The following is a 25940-nucleotide window of genomic DNA, read 5'->3' as shown; positions in this document are numbered from 1 at the left end:
GTTTCAGCACATAAAATATTGCCATCGCCGGAAAATCACAGGTTAATTTCGCATTCAACCCAAATGTCTTACGTATGTATGGTGTATGCTTCAACCCCAACCGCTGACGCAACAACAGCTACAACAAAGAAATTCCACGTAAATTTTCTTGATATACACATAAAGTATATTTAAATGAATGTACCTTCGTTGAAGCTTTTAAATAAATTCGCACTGAACCAATTTGATGTTTTCGTCTGCATTATATGGGTATTGCGTGTGCGAAAAGACTCTTTTTTCCACACTTTTTTCTCTTTGTTCTTCGCCTTTCTATCTAAGTCTTCACTACTTCTTCCTTTTCTTTATTCCTTCTCTCTCTCTTTCCACATTCACCGAATTAATTTTGCTCCTGTTACTGAGTGCTCGCACACAAACTTTGGTCGGTTGGAGTCTTTGATTCTCTCCTCTCGCTATTTCTCTCGCGAATTGGCTTTGAATTTGAAACGTTTTTTTTGTTTTTGTTGATATATGCGAATAAAAACAAAATGGAAGAGGTACAATATCCATAGTGCTTTTATCCCAAATATCGTTTTCGCGTTTTATATATATTTCGCGCACGTTTGCACGAAAACACCTTTAATATCGCCCTGAAAGCTTGTCAACATATAGATAAACTCGAAATCATCATGCCAATTGATGTTTTTCTTTGCGAGCGGACGCGTACACGTTATTCCGTCGTTGTCGGTTTGATTTAGCTGATTTGATACATATCCCGTACGAAAAATGTTTCAAAGCATCGAATCGGAAGAAAACAACAACAACAACAACAACGAAGGAATTCCAGCTCTCATGGGAATGCGAACGAGGGACAGAAAGAGCAAAAGAGTGGGAGCGATGGAAGGAGTGAAAAAGACAGAAAGAGGCTGATAAAGAAAAAACTAAAAGAGAAACAGACATAAATAAAGACACATAGAGAGAGATGGTTCGTGTCATCTTTTCCAATGAATGGGAAACAGACTGAAGCGATAAATTACATGTTATATCGAGTGGTTTCGCCCACATGGTCATTGATTATGGACAATCAGAGCGTTTAATTTACACTTGATTGCAATAACACACTCAAATTAGCTATCAAATCTCAAATACAGCTTAATGAATTGATGTGGTTTTGATAATGGCAATGGGAACAAACGAAACACACTGCCCCTCTTTTATCGTTTTAATGTGCCCGAAAATTTCCACTTGGAAAGAATAATATTGATCAATGTGCAATCTTTTGGCTGAAACCATTGATCCGATATCGATTACAGAGATTTTGCTTCTTTGCCATATAGGCATTGTCGATTCCATGCTCTTTACTTCGTTTTGGTTCATTTGAACCACTTCAGGGAATGCAGCGTATTTTGTATCGCCACAATAACACACTTTGTTGGAGCTACGGAAGAAAAAAACTATTTTGCTTATCCGGTGCTTGATTGTGGTGACTACGGAAACAAAATGGTTCAAGCTATTTTAAAGCCTGTCGGCGAACAGCATTTAGTGCGGGTTATATAAATAAACACCGGAAATCAACGAAAATAGCCTTGTTGTAAAAGAATATATTTACCGAATACGTGTGTTGTGTGGAAAAAGTGCAAGCGAACATTATTTGCTTGGTTGATCAGAATGAGTGTGTGTAAATGCGGCGCAAGCCGATCAAAAGCCGTTCCGCTCGCCTAAACGGTAACATGCAATGCGACACCATTCAAGAATAATGGCTTAGTTTTGGATATTTATATAGATTTGAGGTCAGTCGAGGCTCGAATTGCCCCATACATTTTTCTAGGCTAGGATTTCGGAGATCTTTTCATTGGGTTTTGTATTGTACGGATGTTTTATATTTTGATGTCACATAAAACCCAAAATGATAGGTAAAGAACATATGCTTTCGATATGGCTGGCATGCATCGAACATGGTGTCACACTTTGTCACTTCCAATTTGCTGCAATAAATCACCGGAAAAATGGTTCAATGCAAAAGTATAGGCACAGTGTGCGTCGCAAACACATAAATACCCCATTATAAATATTCCACGTTCGTTTTTCTTTATCCTTTTCAGTGAGTGGTCATGTGTTTATTATCTTTGGAGTGCTTAAAAGCACCGAAAAGCACAGCTAACCGGGTGCGGGTATATCACGTATGCGTTGGGATGAAGGCAAAAATAGGTCAATGCTGTTCATCTCTTGACGAAAAGCCCCCAACACATGGCAATTCGGCAAGAGACTTTACGTGCGGGTTACTCTCATAGCCAATAGAAACAATGCTCAAGCTTTATCTTTATGTCTTTGCTTTAGAAGTCAACGCTCTTACTCGTTTCCATACGATTATGCGTATTAATTCCGAAGAAAAAAAGCAGGTTTATATGAATTGATGGTGGTTTTTGGCAACGATATCATCGAATTGTAATTCAAAGCGTAGGAAAATAAATTGGTTTTTGTGCGAACATCCCGTTCACGTTTGAATCGGCGATGTATATGACAATAGGACCAAATACATCATTTTTAATATAGTGATAATTCAGCAGAATGTCACTTTGCCCGCCGAACTTTTATCGCTTTCCTCGATTCCGATGTCAACGCAGACAATGTCGAAAAAACCGTAATCGGAAATTTATCATGAAAACAATGTGTTCACATCACGTGGTTGGATCAAGAAAACAACAACAACAACAACAACACACGCACAGTGTACTTATCGCGTGAAAGGAGTTGGATCGGTATAGTAGGCAATTTGTCATGTTGTCAAGCTTCCATACTCTTTCTCTCTCTCTCCGTGTGCACCAGTGAAAACGTTTACACTTCCGAAAAGCTATGTGGCTTTTTCATGCATAAATTTCTCAATTTCCCTTCATTTTAAAACGACCCATAACCTTTTTTTCTCCTGCATTGACGTATGAAGTACACGCTTGCATAAGCCCGAATGGCAGTGAGTACACCCGTAAACATATTGATGAATTATGCTACACATCGAATAGTGTGTGTGTCGTGTATGCGTGCGTCTGTGGTTTTGGATGTATTCAAAACTGGTCCAAGTATTGAATGATAAAGAGATAATAAGAGATTAATGATCATTATACGGATTACAAGCGAAAGACGAAGAGTATGGGATGGCGAATCGAAAGCTATCACAAAATTACAGCCATCTATCCGATGTCACATTGATAATCGTTTGTTTGGCAATGATAAATATTTTATCGGTGCACCGTCGGTTGCTTTGTGCTAAATGAAAGAGAAGGGAATTAGCAATATCAAAATGCCTTGCATGAAAAAATGAACAGGTTTATGCTTCATATACTCTCACTCAGTATGCTGTCACCCATTTTGTATGCTACGAATTATTTGGGCCGGTTCTTGTGCTTTATAACGGAAATATGACAAGAATGGTTAAAACACTTCGAACATGGAGCAAAAGAAAGCCGCATGCCATTAAACTTCAATGTGGGTCGTTCGAAAGCTTTCGCTTCAATTAAACGAAATTACAATATATTTTGCGATGGCGTTCGCAAAAAAAAAACTGGCGTCGCTTCCGTTATTGATGTTTATGGATGAGAGATAAGATTTAACTTTTCACTCCATTAATCGCGATTGGTTCCATGTTTTTATGCATAACCAAGAATCAACATCCAGAGACAGAGAGACAGCCATCCCCATTTTGACAACTGATCGATTGATTTTCTAATTGATGCCGTTAAATTATGATGATGCCAGTTGTACAACGTTCTGTCGTATCAAATCATGTATGACATGGAAATCAAACTGGACACATTTCTCTGTGACCCAAAAAATTTGCCAGCTTGCGTATATTGATGAGAAAGTTGAAATGGTTCTAGCTGAAATTTGATGCCGATTCACCATAAATCCTTCATTCAACTCAGTTCCAAATGGTGCACATGAATATTTCATTTGATTTTACTTTATGTGTCATTTTTTGTTTCGCACATTTCAGTCTGATTGTTATTTCACAAAATGCGACACATATCAGGCCAGGCGATACAAAACCACCCAGATCACTGTGCTGGGCTATATAGCAGCATCCCGATCAGAGCCGGGCATTATTCAACTTTCAATACATTTCACTCTACCATCATTTTCTTTCAATTTAAATTTTGCCTGTTTAAAATGCACCATTTGAAAATCTAGCACGAACAAACCGTAACAACTGGCCCATTCTAACACATTCGGTATTGTTGAGTTTGTAAAGAATTATGACTGCCGGCAATCGTATTTAATAAAATGATATGGAAAATGATGTGTTTTTATCACATCTGGGAAATGGCACAAGAGACAGACCGAAAACGGAATTTCTGCCTCTCGATCGTGCATGACAAATACACGCAATATGAATATAGACGCAAAGAGAGAAACGATTGAACGTAACATTTTATGTGATTTCCATATCCGGTTGGTTGGAAGCACGGCGATAAACCCAGTGAAAAAGTGAAAAAAAATTTTAATGTGCCAGAATGACGCGTTTAGTTATTGAACAGACAATGCCATTCAACACCAGCAGTAGCACCATCAACAGCAGTTGTCTGACACACGATAGCTCCGCTTCCTTTGCATTTACGCCGAGACAGAAAGGGAAAGAGAGAGATTGAGAGTGAGAGAATGAAAGAGGGAAAAAAACGAACAACAACCTATGTGCCTAAGTATTTATACAGCAAACGTACGTGCCATTTGCTTTTCCGCATCATTCATAAAAATTGAGAGATGGAAATATAAAGTATGTATTCCATCATTTCAGTGTTCCTTATGCTAGTTCGTTTATATACATTTTTTTGTTGTTGTTCATTCCTGCTCATCTCGATGTGTATTTATATGGTTCGAATTTAAGTGCCTTTTGAAAATTTGTCGCTGTGTACAAAATATTCACATGCAAAGCATTCAACTAAACGTTATGAATGCTGTTTTTTTTGCGAGCATCGAAAACAACACACTAAACCATTCATAAAAGCGGCAACAAGAGTTATGATCCACACTCCTGCCGAAACATTCCAAATTTGCGTATCGACAGCGACTATTTGTTACGTATTCGATACAAAACATTCATGTTGAATTGAATGCCGTACGATTCCGTTTTGTTAGCGCATACATCCGAATCATAATGTGAGCAAAGGCTTTTGTAGCCGAAGACTTCATTTGCATATTAATGCAATGACATAAATGATTGAAATTGTATCGAATGGCTGTCTCTCTGTATGAATGGCTGTATGCTGTGGCTATAAAAGATCGTCCCAATAGAAACGTACATTCGTTACAAACATGAAATGTCGCATCGCATTCATAATAAATAATAAAAGGAACGCCCGTTAAACACACGTGATATATTTGGCATACATATTCATAAATTGCATGGCGCCAACAAACATCCTTTAGTTGAGGCATTTGGCCTCACCTTAATCAAAGCATAATCTCCTTTTTGCGTTTTTCGTTGAATAAAATACACTTTTGTTAGTTTCGTTTCTGTTCCATGTTTATTTAGATTTATTCAGAGAATTTTTTGTCGCTCGGATTTTTTTTCCCTGGAATTCCACGAAAAAATTCTTGAGCCGTGAATTAACTTTGATTTCATTTCATCTCTCGCGATTTTAACAAACGAATACAAAAACACCGATTTTGACCAAACGGAATGTGTGCGGAAAAACACACGGATTTGAGGGAAAACATTCGTTGTAAATGTCTATAGAGTCAAAGAAAAACAAAAACTAAGCGACGAAGCATTTGCAATAAGACCAACGAAAACCGCATTAATAAAAAATCCAACCGTCATAATTTAAACGACACAAATATTTTATGTGTATATGAAGCAGTCAGCAGCAGCAGTGTGAAAAAAGAAACAGGACGGCAGAACCGGAATCGTTGCGATGAATTGATGAAACACAAAATACATCCGGCTTCAGCCGAAAGAGAGGAAAAAAGCCTTTCCTTTTATATTACTTTCTCGCTTTAGGAATGATCATAAATAAAAATGATAAAGTTGTTTTCGCTTACTAACGTCGGCATTATTTTCGGTGTGCTAGGCTCTATTGAAAGAACACACATTGAAACTGTTTTAAATGTACACCCCCAACGCAAACACACACAATTTTTTTTTTTGGCGAATGGAAAACGGTATGTACGGTTTTTGTCGTGTTTGTGTCAACCCAAACATGAAATATACACAGAGCGAACGTTTCAAAAGCGAGAGTACCAACGGAAATAATAATCAACGAGTCAATGTTGCTGGGTGCGGGTACCGAAAAAGCGCACCGAAAATGAGCCAAGTGACATGAAAACGGAATGCTAAAGAGAGAAATATGAAATATTTCCGATGATAAGCGAAAGAAGAGCAAAGTAGAAAAAGTGCTTCTAACTGAATTCGAAGAGGCATAAAAAAGGAACGATCTCGGCAGATGCTATGGCCAATCCACACTTGTGTATTAGCTTCGCGTATCATGCCTTTGACTGAGGTGTATGTGTGCGTGTACTGGACTGTCGCCCAGAGAAATGCTTTTTGTTGGTTGTGAAAAAGAAGAATGTGTCACCTTACCCACCGTTCCAACAGCGAAACGGGCTAAGAAAAAATTGCAATACTTTTTATATGTCATTTTGTGTGCGTGCTTTTGAGCGACAAACAGTCTCAGTTGAAATTGAATTTTCCACAGAAAAACATGTGCAAAGTATTCAAGCGACCCACGCCTGTAGATGAAACGTGGCTGCAGGTAATATTCAATGTGCGAATTGAATGGAATCGCTGCAAAAACTCTTGCCAAGCTCGTCTTGGCAAGAAAAAGATTCTTGCGAATGGGTCAACATGGATAACCGAGAGAAAACTTTGTTCGAAATTCGAAAATACACTCCAGAGACAGACAGAAAGAAGAAAACAGATTGGAGCATACACAAAGGTCATATCGAAAAGACGACATTCGCTTCATTCGCTGATTCATGCGTTGTTGTTGGTCGAAATTCAGCGCATTTAGCCGAATGTATACAAGTTTCCTCTCCTCCTAACGCAGCCTCAAGTTTCACTTCACTTCACTTGTGTACGCTTCTTCTTAATTTCGATAAACTTTATCTTGCATTTCCCACACTTTCGCTTCGTTTTTCTTGTGCATCTCAGTTTTTCGAATAACGTCAAGATTATGAACACCATGTATCATGTTGCATGGTTGCTTACAGGAATCAGTAGCAGCAACCAAAACTCATCAGCAAATCGATGTAGCCATGTAATTTTATGTATGTAAACGTGTCCCATTTTAAGTTTTGCACACGGTGAATTCTTAATTAGTGAGCATTTAGCACTTTGAAACGCATATAAACAGTGATTCAGTTTCATTTTCGATGACTCTATCTCTCCCTGTCTCTCTCATCCGCTCTGTTTGTCTCTACCTCTATTGAAGAATTTTCTGAAGAATGTATGCGCTTTTGCGCTTATTTATGGTACCGCGATGCATTTCGCAATTATACGCTCAACGAAACGAAGCGTTTGACTTTTCTATGACGATTTATATTAATTAACTGAAAAACATAAGCTGCAGTTGTGCCATCGCATACACTGACGCTTTTTCCAACGAACGAAAAAGTAAATTAGTGTTGCTGTGAGTTTTTCAGGGGTCGTGATTTTGCTTCAGGGATGGCTGGTTGCGAAGCTGAAAAACGATTTTATTGCGTTAGAAACACAAAGATGAAAATATCTCTTTTCGAAAGTTTGTTTGAGAGATAGAAAGGAAGAAAGAGGAGAACAGAGAAAGAGCGAACAAGAAACACACAGAGGGTGAAAACGTAGGAGAATGTGCTTCGTTCTTAATGCGCTTTTCTCGAGAGAAAAAAACATTTAACGCGATTAAATCCTTCGCAATTATGTTATAAGTTTTGTTTTCAACTTTTTGCCATGCCACTATTGCGTTTGATTTTGCTTCGGTGTACAATAAATTGGGCTGATGAAAAGTTTTCAGGCCATTTTTCTTTTCGTCTTCTTTTGTGTGTGTTTTCGAGTTTTATTGCTCAAACTATTGGAGATGATGTTTGTGCACTTTGGTATTTTATGGAGTTAATTAAAAAAAACGATTGAATTCATGTGGCCAATACTATACCTATCCTCCATCAGCCACAACAAATGCACCCATACAAAGTCTCATGTTGAACTTTTCGAACAGCCTTACTCATTCGAGCCAAAAACAAACACCGAAAAAAAATAGTGAGAAAAGAAGAAAGGCGATGACTGGAGGGAGTAGCTGTATAAGAATGTGAAGTAGATCAAAATGAATGGAGTGGAAATGAAAAGGATTAAGTTACCCAAAGTTCGTCTCTATGCTTCAATTTTAATTCGTCTTCGGGAAAACTTGTAAACATCTTTTGCGAAAATGAGATTTTCTTCAACAAGAAATGGGATTTTTTTCCCTCTCATTGGTGTCGATCTGAACAAATGTCTCAAACAATGCCAACCGCTTTTGCCTGATTCCGAAATGATTGTAAACAACTAGCAAAAAGTGGATATAAGAGCATGCGAATGAGAATGAATTGGAAAAATGATGATGTATTCTCAATGTGATGTGGTTCGCATAACGACCACCGTCTGTAAGTAATAAGTATCAAAATGCAAAACTCAACCAAACGTAACGTAATGTACCGTCAAGCCACATCACATCACACCAGGGCTTAAGAATCGCACACTCAGTTCACAGTACAACTCATTTCAGTGAGAGCTACAGCGCTCGTGTGTGATGCTCTTCTCACAAAACTGAGTTGAGTGCGCACACCGCGCACTTACTTCTCCTCTGCTTTGTGCGGATCTCTGTCGGTCGAAGAAAAAAAGAAGAAGAAGAAGTAGTAGTATGTTCAACATAGCCGAAATACAGGCACAAACATGTTTTTTTACTCTGCGTGTCTGCTACAGTGGTAAACTCATTTCTATTTGAGAACTTATGAACTGTTCGTCATCCATTCGTGTGCGTGTAGCGCACACGATATTTTGATGCATTGCACTACTCACAGGGTTTACTCTGTGCGATTCTTAAGCCCTGAATCACACCATGCCATACCATACTACACATACATTCCCATAAAACAACACCATAGCATTTTGTGCGTGTATATTGACAAAGCGCACCACCGCCTGAAAAACCGAAGACCAAAAGTCTCGAGATGTGCTAAATTGAAAATTTCCGAAGTTTTCCCATGTTGCCAGCAGTCATTTGTTTTCTATTGCTTTTTTGGTACCTAGCTCAAAGTGCTTTTTACACTGTGTGCTGCTGTACCTTTTGCTTCGCTCTTCTCTCCCGTTGTACCTCCTCTCTGGTCGGAATCAATGGAGAAAGCAGTCGAAATGGTTGTTCAACGCATAAAGGTCGAATTCGATTCGATAAGTCGAAATTTCTCAACGAGAATTTTTCGCTTGGAATTCATTTCATTTGCATACATCAAGACCTTCCTTCCACCACACGTGAAGTGGAGCACATTTCTGTCATGAAAACCGCAATGGAGTCGAGCTGCATCTCATTTTCCCATTCGTTTTTAAGTTACATATTTGCGGTGATGATTTACATCCCAACTGATTTAATTTCAGGTTCGTTTTTCCTTGCTCTCATTCTCCGAATTGGAATTTACTTTGGCGTTTTAATTAAAAACATTGGGAACATTTTTGGTTCACATTTCGATTCAATATTTATGGTTCGTTTATCACTCGTTAACTTACGACACTCGATGTTGGCGAGCGAACGAAGGAGTGAGCACCGAAGCTGAATTTTCTCAAATAAACTACAAATAACCACAATCTGGAATAATGTAAAATTGAAAACAGCTCGTAGTACAGGAGCACTGTGTGTGTGTGTGTGAGAGAGAAAAACCAACGACTGAGTAGTTGTCTGAAGTGTGTTTCAAATTCATGGTTATGCTTCGAAAATGTACGTAGAAAGTTTGATAGGATCAAAATACATTGGTGTCATATGAGTTTTGTATAAATAACAGGGAAAACCACCTGAGAAATTAGCATAAAACCCACAACCATCCTCTATCCATCTTGTGAATTACAAACAGGTTTTCTCGAGCCGAACCTCGGGCAAGCTAACGAGCTTGTTGTAAGGGAAAAAAAGAACACGAACACGTCGTCCTATTACTGATTCCAAGTTTGTTGTTATCGGAATTCAAGTGGCGGGGTGTGTGTGTAAGTTCACTTCTCATCGTAATCGTGTTGCTGTTCCGAGACCAATGTAAAATATTGTGTTTGGCATTTCGAAGGGACTAACGATAGTCGTCGTCATCTGTTTGGGATCGCGCTCAAATATTTCACTATTTCATCCATCACGTACCGGCATTTATTGGCTTAAGCATTGAACTGTTGAGCTCTTGTTGGTGGTAACGGTGGTGGCTTTAGTTGCGTGCGGTTATTGCGCTTTGTTTCAATTATTTTATGATTACCGACGTCAAGTGGATGCACCCATATTTCTCTTGATCGAAACACTTTTGAACACCATATCGCCCAATCGATTAACAGAAAACAATCGACGGGGCCCTTATATATTCTCATTCTCTCTCTCGCATATTTTCTCCCCTCTCTCCATCTCTCATTATATGGAAGTTGATGTGCTGTATTGCCTCATAATTCACATATTTATTTCATTGATTGAATAAATTACGAGTCAATTCATACACTGTTCGCATGGCTTACACAACACCTTTGGCAAATGTGCGGCCAATCCTCAATCATGGCACATTTATCGTAAGTCGTTTTCTACAGCTGCCAAATTATTGATTGAGATCCGAAAATTCATTTTGAAACAATGTTCGATGCGAATCGCAAATATTCTCAATAGCTCATTCAAGTATAATAGCTAGCTAGCTAGAAAGGCGTTTCATCCGTCAGAAACGTCGATGCTCTTCACGTTCCTCATTCTCTCTACCTATCTTTCGGTTTATTCTCCCATCTATCTCTCACTCTGTCTTTCCGAGAGTTAGTGTCTTTAGCGCGCGTTCGCGTCTCATCGTTCAACGTGTGGTTAATTTGTTGAACAAACGAAAAACCCCAAGCACCGACGATTGCGATTCCAAGCACATGTCCCAATTCTCACTGTAAGTGTGTAAATGTTCTATTATCTGCTGACTGAATAAAGAATGAAGGTATGTTGGTGGGTGGTTGTGTGTGTGTGTGTTGTTTGCTTCGAATGTGAATCATGTTTTCGTTCACCGAATGTTTGGCACTAAAAGATAACATAATTTAATTAGTGAAACATAATGTTACCTCATTCATTTACTCACCGATTTTTTTTCGGGCTTTTTGATTCAGAGTTTCGAGCTCATTCAATGCAGAAACATTATTTCATTTCCTTCACTTGAGTTATAGGATGGATGAAGTGTCTGTTATACATATGGAACACTTATTCAAATGGTGGAATAAAGAGAGCATTTATCATTTGATATGCGTCATATAATCTTTTATTTCACAGAATTTTAATGATGCTACGAAGAACAGCGATTCAATGAAAAAAATTCTCTTCTATCCATTTGATATCTGATCTCATTGTCTATCTCGCTGGAATTTGCGCAAAGTTTTCGTTTCAATTGAATTTGAATCAAATAGAGACGAACGAGAGGGAGAAAAAAACGCGGTGAAGTTTTGATTTGTCTATCGTTTGCGTGCGCGCTCTGTTTCTCATTAAATCATCGACTCACCTTGTTTCGGCCGAGAAAAAACATCAACATGAAAACAAAAACCAATTTTTTTGCTATCCCAAAGGACAGCTCTCTTCGTTCGTTGGAGAAACTGTTGCTGAGCAACAATAAACCCCATTGAAATGATAAATTGGTTTTACTTCAACAACTTTGCACCATCATTATCCAAGTCGCTCATTCGCACAACTCCCAATTCACTACATAAGATGAGGGAGCAAAAAAGCCGCGCGAATTGAAATGCACAGCTGAAATAAAGAAGCACAACAACTTGTAATGTTTGCCGTTTGCCGGCATAGCAATTGAAGTAATTGTTGTTGTTTTGTTGAATTGAACAGCTCAACAGTGAACACTCGAATGGAATGAAATAAACGTAAAATTATCAAGCGATAAACAAACAATGAGCCAAAAAAAAATGACACCGGATTGGAGGACACATTTTTTTGTCCATTTAAAGCTCATTAAATTTAATTGGTTGCTATGCTATTGATTTGACCATTTATTTATGCAAATCTTTTAAATTAAGCTCATCACAATTGCAGCAGAGAAAAACGCTCATTTTTGCCCCTGTCAAAATGATGAAAATCTCCAACATCATTTAATTGATATACACTTGTAAGCTGATTATACCACAGAGCCAAATAATTAATTGATTAAAATATTATCATGTAATTTATGCAAAACCATGAAAAATATCGACAAAAACGGGGATGAACTTCCAATAATTATAGATAAGAGCAAAAATGCCAGAAATGATACGAAAAATCAATAGAAAGTAAAAAAAAAACAGGCAAAAATATGTTTTTTTTGTTAAAAAAATGAATAAAAAAAATGCAAAATCTGAATTTGTTCGACTACAAAAAATGTGAAAGAATGTAAACGACTGCAAAAACAGTCGAAAACCATTAAATTGATTAAAATTGAAATGAAAATCCGCATGGAAATAAAAGCTTATTAATTTATCTCGTTTTTTCCAATCTCTTTCAATTCACAGAATGAAAATCGAGCGCTTCGTTTACGCGAAACAGCGACCGCACCACAATACTTAGATGAAGTGTCGGCATCGACGTCACCGGCACAGCACAGTAGCGGTACCGGTGTACAATTAGGATTTTTAATCGGCGACACATCTCCGCGACTAACGTTCGATTACTTCGATGAAGCCGGATATATACAGCGTGGCGGATTGCGAACCGGTGAAGACCCATACCAGCGAAATCGGTTCAATCAACAAGCTAGCGACCAATTACCCAGCAATCGAGCCATTCCCGACACAAGAAATCAAATGTAAGTTCATGTGGAAAATCGCTTTTTGATTTGAAAGAATTTATTGTGGAAAATCGACTTGATGCTTAGCAGAAAATGACTTTGTTTTTCAATTTTGTTGTTTTTAATCTTGTTCTTTGGCTCTATTTATCTTACTATCTTACTTCCATTCACTTTCACTCGCACTATAGCTCCCGTTCTCTTATTGTCTGTTGCCAATAGCAACGTGCTATCAATGTCAATCTCATGCTACCAAAATCGGCTGCAAGATGTGAAATTGTTCGAACAAAGTGGCTCAAAATCATAAGCGCATTACCGTTTCCAGCTGATTACGTACAGTTTAATGACGACGGCTAGACATGACAAACAATTTCTCACAATAGTACACATAAAATAGATAAATACGAACCGGTAAAAGTCTCGATTACTTTCAATCAGGGGATTACCGTGCAACAGAAAACTATTAAACAGAATGCCAATTCCATTCCGCTTTGGATCAACAGCGAGTAAAATTGAGCAAATGGCATCGAGCAATGAAATTCATGGCTCATAATTGTGCTGCGCGAAAGAGAGAGAGAGAGAGAGAGAGAGAGAGAGAGAGAGAGGGAAAAAGAGACAAGGATAGTCTGAAAGAGAGATAGAGGTGGTGTGAGAGAAAGAAAAAAAATGATTGTGAAGAATAGAGAAAGAGAGAGAAAAAGCGATAGATAGAAGACAGAAAAAAGGTGTACATATTCCATAATCCACGATAATGGCGAAAGCCATAAAAACGACAGTCGTAATGATAACAATACAAACGGTAGTGAAATATGAACTGAACCAAAAACTGTGCTGTGTGGCTGCCGCCAGGCAACGTTTTCCGTCATTTTAAATATTTAATGCGAAACGGTTCTTGTCGGTGCCGGCATATAGTGCTGCTAATTTTTTTCCTGCATCCGGACGTAATTCTATCTTTTATTATTAAGCGTCGCTTAACCATGAATTCACCTGACTGGTGTCTTGGTAGCAATTGTACCAGCCATTGCAATTCCATTGACTTTTATTCTGTAGCGATAGAGGAACAAACGAACAAAAAACTTACAACATATTTTATATGTATCTTACAATTTAGTCGTATTTAAAAATGTGGTGCTCACAATGAGAAATGCATCAAAATGGTGGATAATTACACAGAGAACGATTGAAAAGGAAATTGAAGTTTTACTTGACAAATAAAATGTTAAACGAAATTAGAAAGTAAAGGGAAAAACATTATCTCATGCATTTTGAGTGAGCGCGCGCGTTACGATTACACGGTATGCAACACACGTCGTCTCTCATATGGAAAATGGCACGATTACAATTGCATTTCAAACGTCACCGAAACCGACATAACAATGAATCACGTGACGAATACGTCACGATTGCTACATCGTATGAAGTACCCCAAGACATTTCTCTCAAAATCTGAAATTTCATTTAATGCCAAATCGGAAGTGAATCATTCATTAAATTGAAAAAAAAATTACGTGTAATATTTGATTTGGCTGATAAAATATTTGGAGTAGTGGCGTGTAAATGTGGAATGTGGCAAACGAAAGCAATTCGAAATGAAAATTGTTGCAATCAACTGAATAGAAATATAAACGGAATAATTTGCACATCTTGAACACATTGCATGTGCAAAAGCCATTTCGAATGCCTGCCACAAATTCTAAATGGTCGGTGTGTATTGCGAACAAAAGAAGTGAGAGAGAGAGAGAGAGAGAGAGCGAGCGAAAAAGACCTCACAGCATAAAATGCATTGCCGTGACATGATCACGTCGCTCTGCGCGCCAGTTGTTTATTTCCATGCACCGCATGTTGTTATCATTCGTTATTCAGTCCATTTATACCTTGGCTGCTACCGATGCATCTATCTATTTCTCGCCCATTCGCTGTGTCTCTTCCTCTTCACCATTCACTTTGGTGGCTCTCGCTTCTTCATCTTCGGTTTTTCAGCCAGCGCATCGCTCTTTTCCACTCGGTCTCTGTTTTGATGTTTGTTTACATTTCTGCGATGCAATCACATCAAGTATGCGCATTGCGCACATCTCCGGTTGCGATATGCGAACGGGTGAATGTGTGTATGTTATTTATGTGGTTTGAAATCATAGAGCACATCATCAACTCGAGACAATTGCGAACATGGTTGTGTATTTGGATTGTTTGGTGCGATTGCCAAGTGGTTACTCTACAATCGCTTCGGTCACTGCGTCACACACACACACACATCGACCAGTCAGTCAAAGTGTTGTGCAATTTACAGTTTTCACTGATGCAGGCGTCGGATATTATACGATCACATTGAAATTGTACTAAATAAGAATTGCACTTACTACGGTTGCCGGCTTCCAATCCGCGCGATTCGACTACGTTCTTTGTCGGAAACGAGCACGCGGACGAAGCAATAACTTGATTAGCAAATCAATGTTGGTGTTGGTGTTGTTGTTTTTCAACGTTTCGCCGACGCGTGATGCACAATCTCCATCGATTCCATTCATTTTGCATGAGATTTATGCCAAAATCGCAATGAAGATGCTCAAGACGAACAGCAACACAAACAATAAACCCGTTGCTGTACTATTTGCTAATTTATGAATACCGTCGAAACAATAAAGTACACAACGCAAATAAAAGGTGATTGTGCATAAAAAAAGTATATGTTTTTCGTTTCGTTTATGTTTCACACACACAGCATATGTTTCGTCTTCATTCACACCGGCGCGCGTACACTGTATTTGCAATAATACTAAATTTACTGTGTTGATGCAGATATGCATTTTACTTTTCATGGCATTGCATTCGTTCATTCGCGTTTAATGCGTCGTGTAATTGCTTCGTCGTGTCATTTTCAGTCATCCAGTCATCAAAAATGCACAAACGCAATTCACATCGCATTCACTTTGACACAAACTACACAGGGAGAGGTTAGTATTCAAATATTCATGGAAAAGTTATTACCTAACGAATCATTTTGCAAAATACGTTTGTGCGATAGCGAATGCAAATGTATACAAAATGAGGATCCACATTGCACAATCAAATTGGAATCTCATTTCAATAGCATTTTAATCACGAATCAAATTTATTTGTGTGGAAATGAAAGTCCTCGAATTGGTAGCTTTTATAACGATACAATATAAGTGGCTCTCGGCTTATGTGTTTTGATACCTGTCAACAAAACGTACTTTCATGTGGTTACACACAACGCTATCAACTCAATATGACGAACAATTTCATATTTCATTCAATTTCAACTGCTAATCAAATTATTCGATAAATTTGACTAAAAACCCAGAGAGAATAATGAAATATTTCACATTTCACTATGGAAATGAGGGGAATCTACATGATATATATATATATATATATATATGCTTGATGAGTCATTACAATTTACTGCAGTAACGATATTTTGTATACTTTGTGTTTGCCCATTTAATGTGTCCCATACACGGTCATACTTGTACACAGTAGAGAACATATTAATTACGGACAATTTCCATAAAGTAAATCAAGCCAAGTTTTCATCCGAAATTTCGACCAAATCATGCTTAACATAATATTAATGTTGTGGCAGAAGAATTCGGAATTTTAACAAACTGAATGTCAATGTTTCGTAACGAAACTCTCTTTCGGATGTTGAAGCAGCGATGGTTTCATGCTAAGGAATGCCGAAAATGCAATGTTATTATTTTCCAATAAAAATTACGCTTCGTTAAATGCCATTGCTGAAGTTGCGTTCGCTTTGACTTGCATTCTTGCTTAATTGCTGTACAGCATCGCATCACTTCAGTTGACGTTTCACTTAAAATTATTTCCGAAAACATTTCAAACCGTTTCCACGAAGCTAGCTTCCTTGAAGCTTGTTGTTTGCTTATTTTACTTGGCGAATGTTTGAAAACATAAATTTTGGCTTTTTGACATAACAATTGTTCGTACCCACAAGCGAATAATAAATGGAATGTCATCAAATCTTCAAGAGCTACGATAGCAAGTGAAACATTTGTTTTCACAAGAAAATGTGAAAATTCCTGAATATATGTTCTCGAATTCACATTGAAAATTAAGTGTTCAAATTCAAAATGAATATCCTGGTGCTGAATGAAATATGGACTCTAAATGTAGAATGATTTGAATGAAAATGAAGAGTTTTTTTTTCAGTTGCAGTTTGTGCCATTTTCGAGATTAAAAAGATCAATATATCCATTGATTAGATTGGACTTTAGTGTCGATTATATGAAAAATTTGGGCAATTAAATAACAATTTATATGCGCTTGAAGCATATAACGAATGACCTCATATTATTAAGAAACTCAAAAGATGTGCAGCTTTGTGAATGATGTCATTATGCCCACCCGACCGAACAGATAAAATTATATTTTCCATTCGAGGCAAGTGAGAATTTGCTGAAACTCGTCTAATGAATTTCATTCAGTCATAAGTTGTTTGTGCTCTGGACGAAACTATAATAAAGTTGAGATTATGGTAACACCAAATCCCTTTCATGTTCGGCCTTTAATTTAATGTTGAATATCTCATCAAACATGGAAATTTTCTTTATCATTAAATCTAAATCAGCTTAAAAGCTCAAAAATTCCACTCGGAAATTAACAAGTTTTTGGAGTTGAGTGACCATAGATGCTGCAGTACGGAAATGAGAAATCAAAAAAAAAACCAAGAGACGCTTTCGATGGGCATTTCTCATGACTCATGATGAGATCTCCCGATCGCTTCACATCATAATAATAATCATCATTGGAAATGATGTTTTATACGGCATAAATTCCATTCACCGCACGACGTCCGTACAACGAACCTAATTTCGATCGTTTTCCTTTTATAAATGTTCGTTGCGGTTGATGTTGAGAGTGAGAGGGAAATTTGTGTGTGTTTTCGAGGCGATTAAATCAGTTGGTTCTCTCTCGTTTCCGATTTTCAATTTGCATTTGCAATGAACTAAATTATTAATATGATTCCTTTTCAAATTATTATCAATTTATGGTTGTGTGCTGTCCGTTTCCGTGTACTGGAGTCGATGCACGAACACACGATGGAGAATGGCCAAACTGCACCTCTGGTCAGTGCATCATAAATGCCGACATGCACGGAATATTTTGTTGATAACAAATCACATATAAATTGAGTGCAAATGGATTTGAAGTAGCCGAAATTGTACGCGAATGCACATCAAAATCAATGTGCATCATCATTCACTCGCATGCAAACTGTAAATATGTTTGGTTGAATGTTGTTCGTACCGTTGTCGAACAATTATTGGAATTAGTACCAAAACAGGTTTCTGAATACGCTTTGATTGTGTTACTATACACTGATTATTATTTGCACTCGAATCGCAATCAGCCTCGTTATCATTATTAAATATTTGGATAAATCTTCGATGCACTCATGTGTATGTTTGGGTTTCTCTCTCTCTCTCTCTCTGTCTCTCTCTCTCTCGTCTCTGGTTTCATTATCGCATCGTCTGGGTGAGGACATAGCATGTGTGCCTAGCATTTTCCACATTATTCGCTCCGGCTCACATGCACTCGATGCGGCCGAATCGAAGTGCACTTGAGATGCTATGAACACCATAAACACACACACACACACACGGCGCGCACACTGAATTCCGAATTCAGGCGATTCCATTCTATTTACGAACAATGAAAAGTTTTCTGTTTAACAGTGTGTCGAGTGTGTGCGTGAGAGTTTTGGAAAACATGGTCGAAAACTTTAGCCGAGCTGTGCTCGAGCGCATATACAAAATATTTACCCAGAAGAGAACTAATAATAATGTGTACAATTTATGAGCGTTGCATTTGCAATCAACCACAATTGAATCGTTCGAAATGGACATAAATCTTGGACAAAATTTCATACACACACCGACAACTCATATTCAGACATTCATTCAGACTCGGCATTGGGACTATATGCGTCATACAGTCCAGTGTATTTTTTTGTATGGACTCATTTTTGTATTATAGCCGCTTATTATTTCCGAACAACAAAAGACAATTTATTCAGAACAGTTCAATTGTCAGAGCACTGTCAGATCACTGCTGGCTCCTCGAAGAATGTAAAATGTAAGTGTGTGCTCAGCCAAATGCATGCAAATAAAACTGATTTTGCCTGTTTTCTGTTCAATTTGCTATTCATTGAACTGGAGCGTGCATCAACCGACGAATCGAGTGAATGTTGAACGAATGAGATAAGAAGCGTTTACAGTAAGGAGAGCAGACAGTATCTGTGAGAGAGTGAGTGAGAGAGAAAGCAATGCATTGATCTGAAAATACATAAAAATGTGGCTCATATGTTGTGGTGTGTATATGGTATTTTCCATAATTGGTCGTGTCCCTGGGTTGTGTTCGTTCAATCTTATGGTGAATATTGCGTTATGAAAAGGTCCTTGTGGTTTGTTTGACTAGAAACGGATCAAAACGTATGTCGGCCAATATTTGCGTGCATAATTTAATTAAACAACAAAATTCCCCAACCATTTCACAAAACATCGCATCCAAATGTGTATTAGTTTATTTACACCGAACACTTGTATTCAAGCCACTTCACCATAACTAAATATTGTCGATTCATTCGGAAATTCATATGCTTGCAAATAAACATTGACCTACTCTGAATAGTAACAAAAATACTAGAACAGCAAAAAAAAACATTGGAAACAATTAAAAGCAAATCATAAAGTTGCTCACATGGAAAACAGTTGAACAACTCAGTCTGAGTTTGATGCACGCTAGTGAAAATATACGAAAAAATAGCTGCATGAAAATGGGAAAAATTCTTTTTTCTACTAAAATCAAAAGCGTTTTTTGATGTAATGCTGTATTTTACAGCGGATGAGATTATAAAAATCACAGTGTAAAGTTTTTTTTGCGGAAAAAGTCGTAAACATTCACAACGATACACATAGTGGATCATTTAATGCGCATTTATGTAAAGCTCTTCAGAGTGCAATTGGATTGATTCCACTCGAGTGGATTTTCTTCGCTTTCGTCAAAAGCATTTCACGGAGCCGAGCTCAATGAAGCGTTCACATTGCATCCAATCAGCAGAAAAATGGGTATCGTATGCTGCTCTCTGTCTTTAGCATTTCACAAACAATCATATTTCCTTTTGAAGCCCTTTGTTACTTTGATACACACTAAACCCATTCATCGTATGCAAATTTCTTAGCCGACATCCCATTCAAATGTGACATAGTGCAAAGCTTCGCTCTTGCATTTCCCAGTTCGGTTTCAATGGCAAAGTAAATTGTAGTACCCGAGAGCAAAATATGTCGACTAATACAATATCTAAAATGTTCATTTTTTGGTCCAATCAACAGTTTTTTCAGTGAATCATGTTCCAACTGAACACAAAAAAAAAGAAAAAAAAATTCTAATTACCATGGAGAATCTAAAGAATCATTTTTGCAAGTTGTTGTTTCAATCTAATTCACCAATTCCGTTTGTTTAGCGGCAGTCTGCTCTGATTACCCTTGTTATTATCAAAATGTTCCACTAGAAATCCTCCATCGAAACCCATAAAATAATTCATAATTCTCTGTCGCTCCTATCTCTGAACAAGAAACATGTGTTTTGCTCTGTCCAATAAAAGGAAGTTGTAATTCCCTGGCGCAGTCAAGACTGAGTTATAGCCTCATCTCTGTTTAGTGATATCTAATGGTATGGTCGAGGTGCGAAAAATTGCTCGTATGCCTTGAGAAACTAAGCAATAAAACTGTCACGAATAATAAAGCAAAAGTGGGGCGAAATTTATCTGTTGGCCACAACCGAATCGATCATAAATTTTTCTTGTTTGGTACTATAATTTCGTGTCCATTTTCATTGCTCGTTACTTTTTGCATGTGTGGCATGGGGTATGAAGCAAATTGTGCGCGACGGGAAAATTGATTCATGGTATTTTTCACCCTCGCATGGAAATTATTCGCAGTAAATTTATATCATTTGCAGACTTCTAATCATTACGATTGAATTTTCCCAGAAAGAAAGCGAACAAATGAACGGGAGAGAAAGAGAGATGGAGGAAAAGAAAACAATAAGCAAAATGAAAGAAAAACGAGCGACTCGACGATTCTATGATTATAAGCAGAAAAAAAATTGAAGAAATAAGATACCGAGCGAAAGACATCAATAACAATAAGGACAAAATTGAAGTCGAAATATGGTCGCTTTTGCCAATTCATTTGTGTTTGTTTGTGTGTGGGACTGTGGGTGCTCCATTTGTATATTTCGTTTCGTTTCGGAGTTTGTTGTTGTTTATTGACATTTTTATTCGAATCGAATTGTGGAAAAAGCAATTTTACTATCATTGCGCTAAGGAGAAATGCCTCTATACAAAAGGTAAATTGACTAAAAGGCAGCAACTTCTTAAGGCTTTCTTCCTCCATTTGTCCCCTTCTCTCTATCTCTCTTTACTTTCTTTCTTTCTCCCTCTATGTCGTTCTCTTTTTGTTTTTGTTCGATTTTCTGTTGTTTGCTGGCAAAGCAAAAATATCACTCGAAGCAGCAGTAAGTAAATTGGGAATTTGCCAAAGGGGGCCGTCAAACACATTTCCAAGCGAAATATTCAATTTGAATGGAAGTTTTCGCTCGTCTTCGTTCAGGTGAATTTTATATCCCATCACCATCGCTGACGACGCCGCCATCAAGAATTCAAGCACTTAAACAATGTTATCAATGAACAAAATCACAAGGCAAAACGAAGCTGGCCGCAATGTCTTCTTTTGCTCCATCTCTATCTCTCTCTCTCTCTCTCTCTGTTTTCTTTGGTTATTCTTTTGCTCTTCTCTCACCAAAAATCGATGGGAAAATTTATAGGTATTTTAGAAAAGTGAATAAAAGTGAGTCAGCTTAAAAAAAGAACTGTATTAGATGATGGAATTGTACTCTAGCAACGCTATCAATAAAACCCAAAGCAAATCGTGCGTGTAAATGCAAACATCAACGAAGCCCAACTTGGCGTTGTGGTTTGAAAGTCAATCGGAATATGTGATGGTTTTCATTGTGACGAGTCGAAATCAACCATGTGACGGTCGTATCTCGAGCGACGTCTTTTATACGTTTCATCGATAGCATTCGGCCAGGTGAATATAAACACTTGCGTGTTTTGCGACGTTTCCTTATCTCTCGTTCGTTTATGAAAAGGTACAGTGCATAAGAAGGAGATGCCATTTGTAAGATTGACCTTTGTTCGTCAGTAGTTACTACAGTTGGTTTTTGGAGTTGAAATGTGTACGTATGTGCAATGATGAGAAGCAATGTGCCAAAGGCGAACGAGATATTGATCGATTTATACATTTGCACAGCATCCAATACAAATTGATAAGCTATTAAATGAATGCTACCACACTCGTTCTCTATATCTTCGTTTCATCCTTTTTACCATTTGATTCACAACAAATATTGACTCATCGAAACTATATTGTATCATCACTATGCTAGTACCACTTTTAACCATCATCCACTGAAAACCACACATTTTCGTTTCCTTTCACATTTGCACACACAAACATTTTTGACACGATTCATTTCATCGATTCACGTAAAGATGTGCATTCACACTCTGTTTGACTTTCTTCCATTGGCTTCTTGTGATTGCTATTTGCTGCTTTATGGCTTGAGCACACTTTGAGATTGAAGGGTAGTTTTGTGCTAAGCATTTTGTAAGCAATCATTTTTATTGAGTCTTACATTTTATGTTTTCGTCTTGATGAAGGGAAAAAAACAGGTGGAATGAATGAATGATTGGGAGTGCTAGAGAGAAAGCGATAGCTTCAGATAAGAAGCTATAGGAAGAAGACCATGTTCTTTTCTGAGGTAAAATTGGTAATGAAATGAGTTATCATTCACAATTTTCTAGTCGAATTACCAAGATTTGTGTTTGAAAGATACAACCTTCGTGCATCGTTCATCCAAAAAAGACCTTTTTGCTATAATGCCAATGTAATCAAGTTAATTAAAATGGAGAAAATAAGAAAAGTCTAAAGGAACTTTTGAAAAGAAGCTTCTTAACTGTTGAAAAGCAGCTTTGAATCGTTTTCGCATGAATGAGGGATGAAGAAAAGGAATGAGAAGAAGTAGAAGGAGGGAAAAAATCATTTATTCATGCGAAATACGAAAAAATGGCTGGTATACTTGATTCTAATTATGGAAAATGGAACAAGGCAGAATGACAGAATGGAATTTGTTCAAAGGAATGGAATTCAAATTGAAATCCGATTAATCGACGAGTCAACAGTCGTTCGAATTTCATGGTAATTTTTCGACATACACAATTTCAACCACACAATATCCCTACCACATGCGTTTCGTTTTCTTTCGGCATATTCATCGACTATGGCGATGATAAACGTGCTTTACAACTCGACAAAAAAATAACTCTCTTGAAGACACACGCTCAGCCGCCGAAAATAAGTTTGTTTAGCGGTGCAAAAGTTAAATTGGGTGATTTGGGACGCATATCTATTTTAGAGCTGTGAGTCTGGTCGCAGTTCTTCATTGCCTATCAAAAAAATGTTTACATGTTTATTTCATTCTCAATCTCTCTCAATCCCTCTCGAGCTCGCTCTCCTTATCTCGACCAAAAATTCCATTATCGCAGCTAGGCGGTGGTGTTTTTACAGCCGCTTCTTTTCCGTCCTCTTGTTATTCGTTTTGTGTTCTGGATTTGAAGTAATGTGTTCGGCATGGTTATTAAGTGGCAGGCGTGAACTTCATCAATTCAATTACCATATTGATCGGTTGTTTGTTATTTCGGGCTCGAGACGGACATTTTTCGCGTTGTGTGTGTATGGGTATTATTACTTTATAAATCGATTTATTTTCCTCGACCCGCATTTACTGTTGGCAAATGAATTAACTAGAAGATAATCGGCTAAACGTGCTCAAACCGTTCAATTCAATATTAAAACTCCCACCACACAGAATAATTCGATTGGGCTAACAAAAACAATCATTTTACACAGTTGCGCTGCGGAAGATAAATGGACTAATAATGAGACTTGATGGAGGATACATTTCTGTTTCGATCATTTGCTTTGTGTGTAAACAATAAACAATAAACATTTACTGGTTGATCCGCTCATAATAATAACAATCTTGAGATAATTTTTTTTCGCTTTTGGTTAGACTCTTATGGTACCTTTGTGCATCGAGCGATAAGGAAGATACGATGATCGAAATTCAATTCCCCCGAGCCATATATGCTTGATTGCGGTGACCCGATGGAAGTTTACATCATGTAATCGTTAAACTATTGTTATTCTCTATTTGGAAATTGGTATCATCGGACACAGGTCTACAGTATATAAATTCAAATGTTCATTATATTGTCCACCTGATGCTATGCATTTGACCTTTCAAGCGATGGCATTTCTGTTCGAACGCTATGGACAATAAATCGTCAATGATTTTACCATGGATACGCTTGAATGAGCTCGAATTTTCGAAAAAAAAAATTATCCAAATATTTCATTAGCTAATTGCCAATCAACAAACACTTTGAACAAAACACACTCCCTGTCTCGTTCTATGAATCGGTAATATTTATGTATCGAAACTTTGACGACAACGTCATTTATTACCTATCAAAAGCAGACGGTCTGATGAATCGTTTGTCCATACTTTGATTAATAATAACATCGGGTCGATGCTGTTATTCCACAAAATTTTATTACTTACACCGATTCAATGCAAATGCTGATTCAATCGAATACCCGGAATTCACCAAATATGCCGCAACTTTGTAGCAAACAAATTAATTTAACATTCTCGGAGAAGGCGCATTCCCACTATGACTCCATGTCCACATAAACTTGTCGGTAGATAAATGATAAAGTACTTTGTATCACCAGGGCATAACAGTGTTGCGATGTGCATGTGACAACAAAGCATAACTTTACTGTTTCCGTCTGTCTGACCACTGTAGCCAAAACCAACATAGCGAAACGAGAGCTGTGTGAGAGAGTAAACAATGTCTGTTATCGGAGGAGCTTCATCCTATTTTCAGTTCTCTTTTCAACAATTTCTATCTCTGTTGCTCTCACTTGCACTCACTCACTCACCCTTTCAATTCACTCACACTCACTCCCATTCAATCTCTTTGGTCTGGCTGTCGCAACTTTATGACCGACCAGCGTACACTGACACAAAATAGACACATTAACAACGATCACCGAATGCCAGTTTACGCTCTGCTGCTTTAATGCCTGAATTGTGAACTCGGAGCGCAAACGGCGTGAATTTGGGTCGTCTTTGTATCTATTAAATGATTTCGGTCCATGTTGTAAATTGAAAATTATGTAGATAAATTGAAAATTATGGCGAAAACAAATCGCATTAATTAAGTACGTACAATTATTCATTCGATGGGCAATGCAACGTGGAAACATTCAAACATATTTTAGGCAAACAAATGTCAAGCACCAATTAAACACGCACCATCACTTTTGATTCCTGCTACTCCATCCCATTTCACAGTTCCCATTAAATTATGACTGTTAAAGAGCTGATTTTTTTCTGTAGCATTTTGTTCCTTCATGATATGCTTTTTCTTGCCATGTTTTTTTTCTCCTCTTTAATGGCGTTGGTTTTTTCTTCTCTTGTTGTGACTTTTCTCACAATTTATGACTCAATCTGTCTGCACGAGCTAAGATAACCGACAAAACACATTTTTCACTTTCTAATCAAATGTCGCCAGCTCAAAGTTGTTGTTGTCACAACTCTTTCTCACAAGCATGCCACGCTGTGAGTTCCAAATCCTTGTCGTGACAGGAAATTTATTCATTGCACACACAATGCAGACTATTAACCGTCAATGTCAATCAAATCTGGTTGCTCAGACAACTAAAACTCTTTGGTAAAGTCTTTGAATCGTCTCTTTTCGGAAAGCCATGTAGCAAAAGCCAATTTGGAGCAGGTGAAGTGAGACTGAAACGATGGAATGACAGATTTTATTGAACGTAAAACAA

At 37.6% G+C, this 25940-nt stretch overlaps 1 protein-coding gene across 3 annotated transcripts in view; it reads left to right on the top strand.

The window, feature by feature from the left end:
• The window catches only part of LOC129566804 (polypeptide N-acetylgalactosaminyltransferase 2), a 125739-nt gene that overhangs the window by 85818 nt on the left and 13981 nt on the right, over positions 1-25940 (top strand). For all 3 annotated transcript variants that reach the window (XM_055443032.1, XM_055443033.1, XM_055443034.1), the window contains one exon: positions 12656-12948. In XM_055443032.1, coding sequence (XP_055299007.1) covers positions 12656-12948 — 293 coding nt within the window. The remainder of the gene's footprint in view (positions 1-12655; positions 12949-25940) is intronic.

This window comes from Sitodiplosis mosellana, unplaced genomic scaffold, assembly GCF_009176505.1.
Source record: "Sitodiplosis mosellana isolate CC-2019 unplaced genomic scaffold, AAFC_SMos_1.0 Smas_scaffold_5, whole genome shotgun sequence".
Taxonomy (NCBI): domain Eukaryota; kingdom Metazoa; phylum Arthropoda; class Insecta; order Diptera; family Cecidomyiidae; genus Sitodiplosis; species Sitodiplosis mosellana.
Note: the sequence above shows the minus strand (reverse complement) of the source record. Positions and strands in the feature narration are given on the sequence as shown.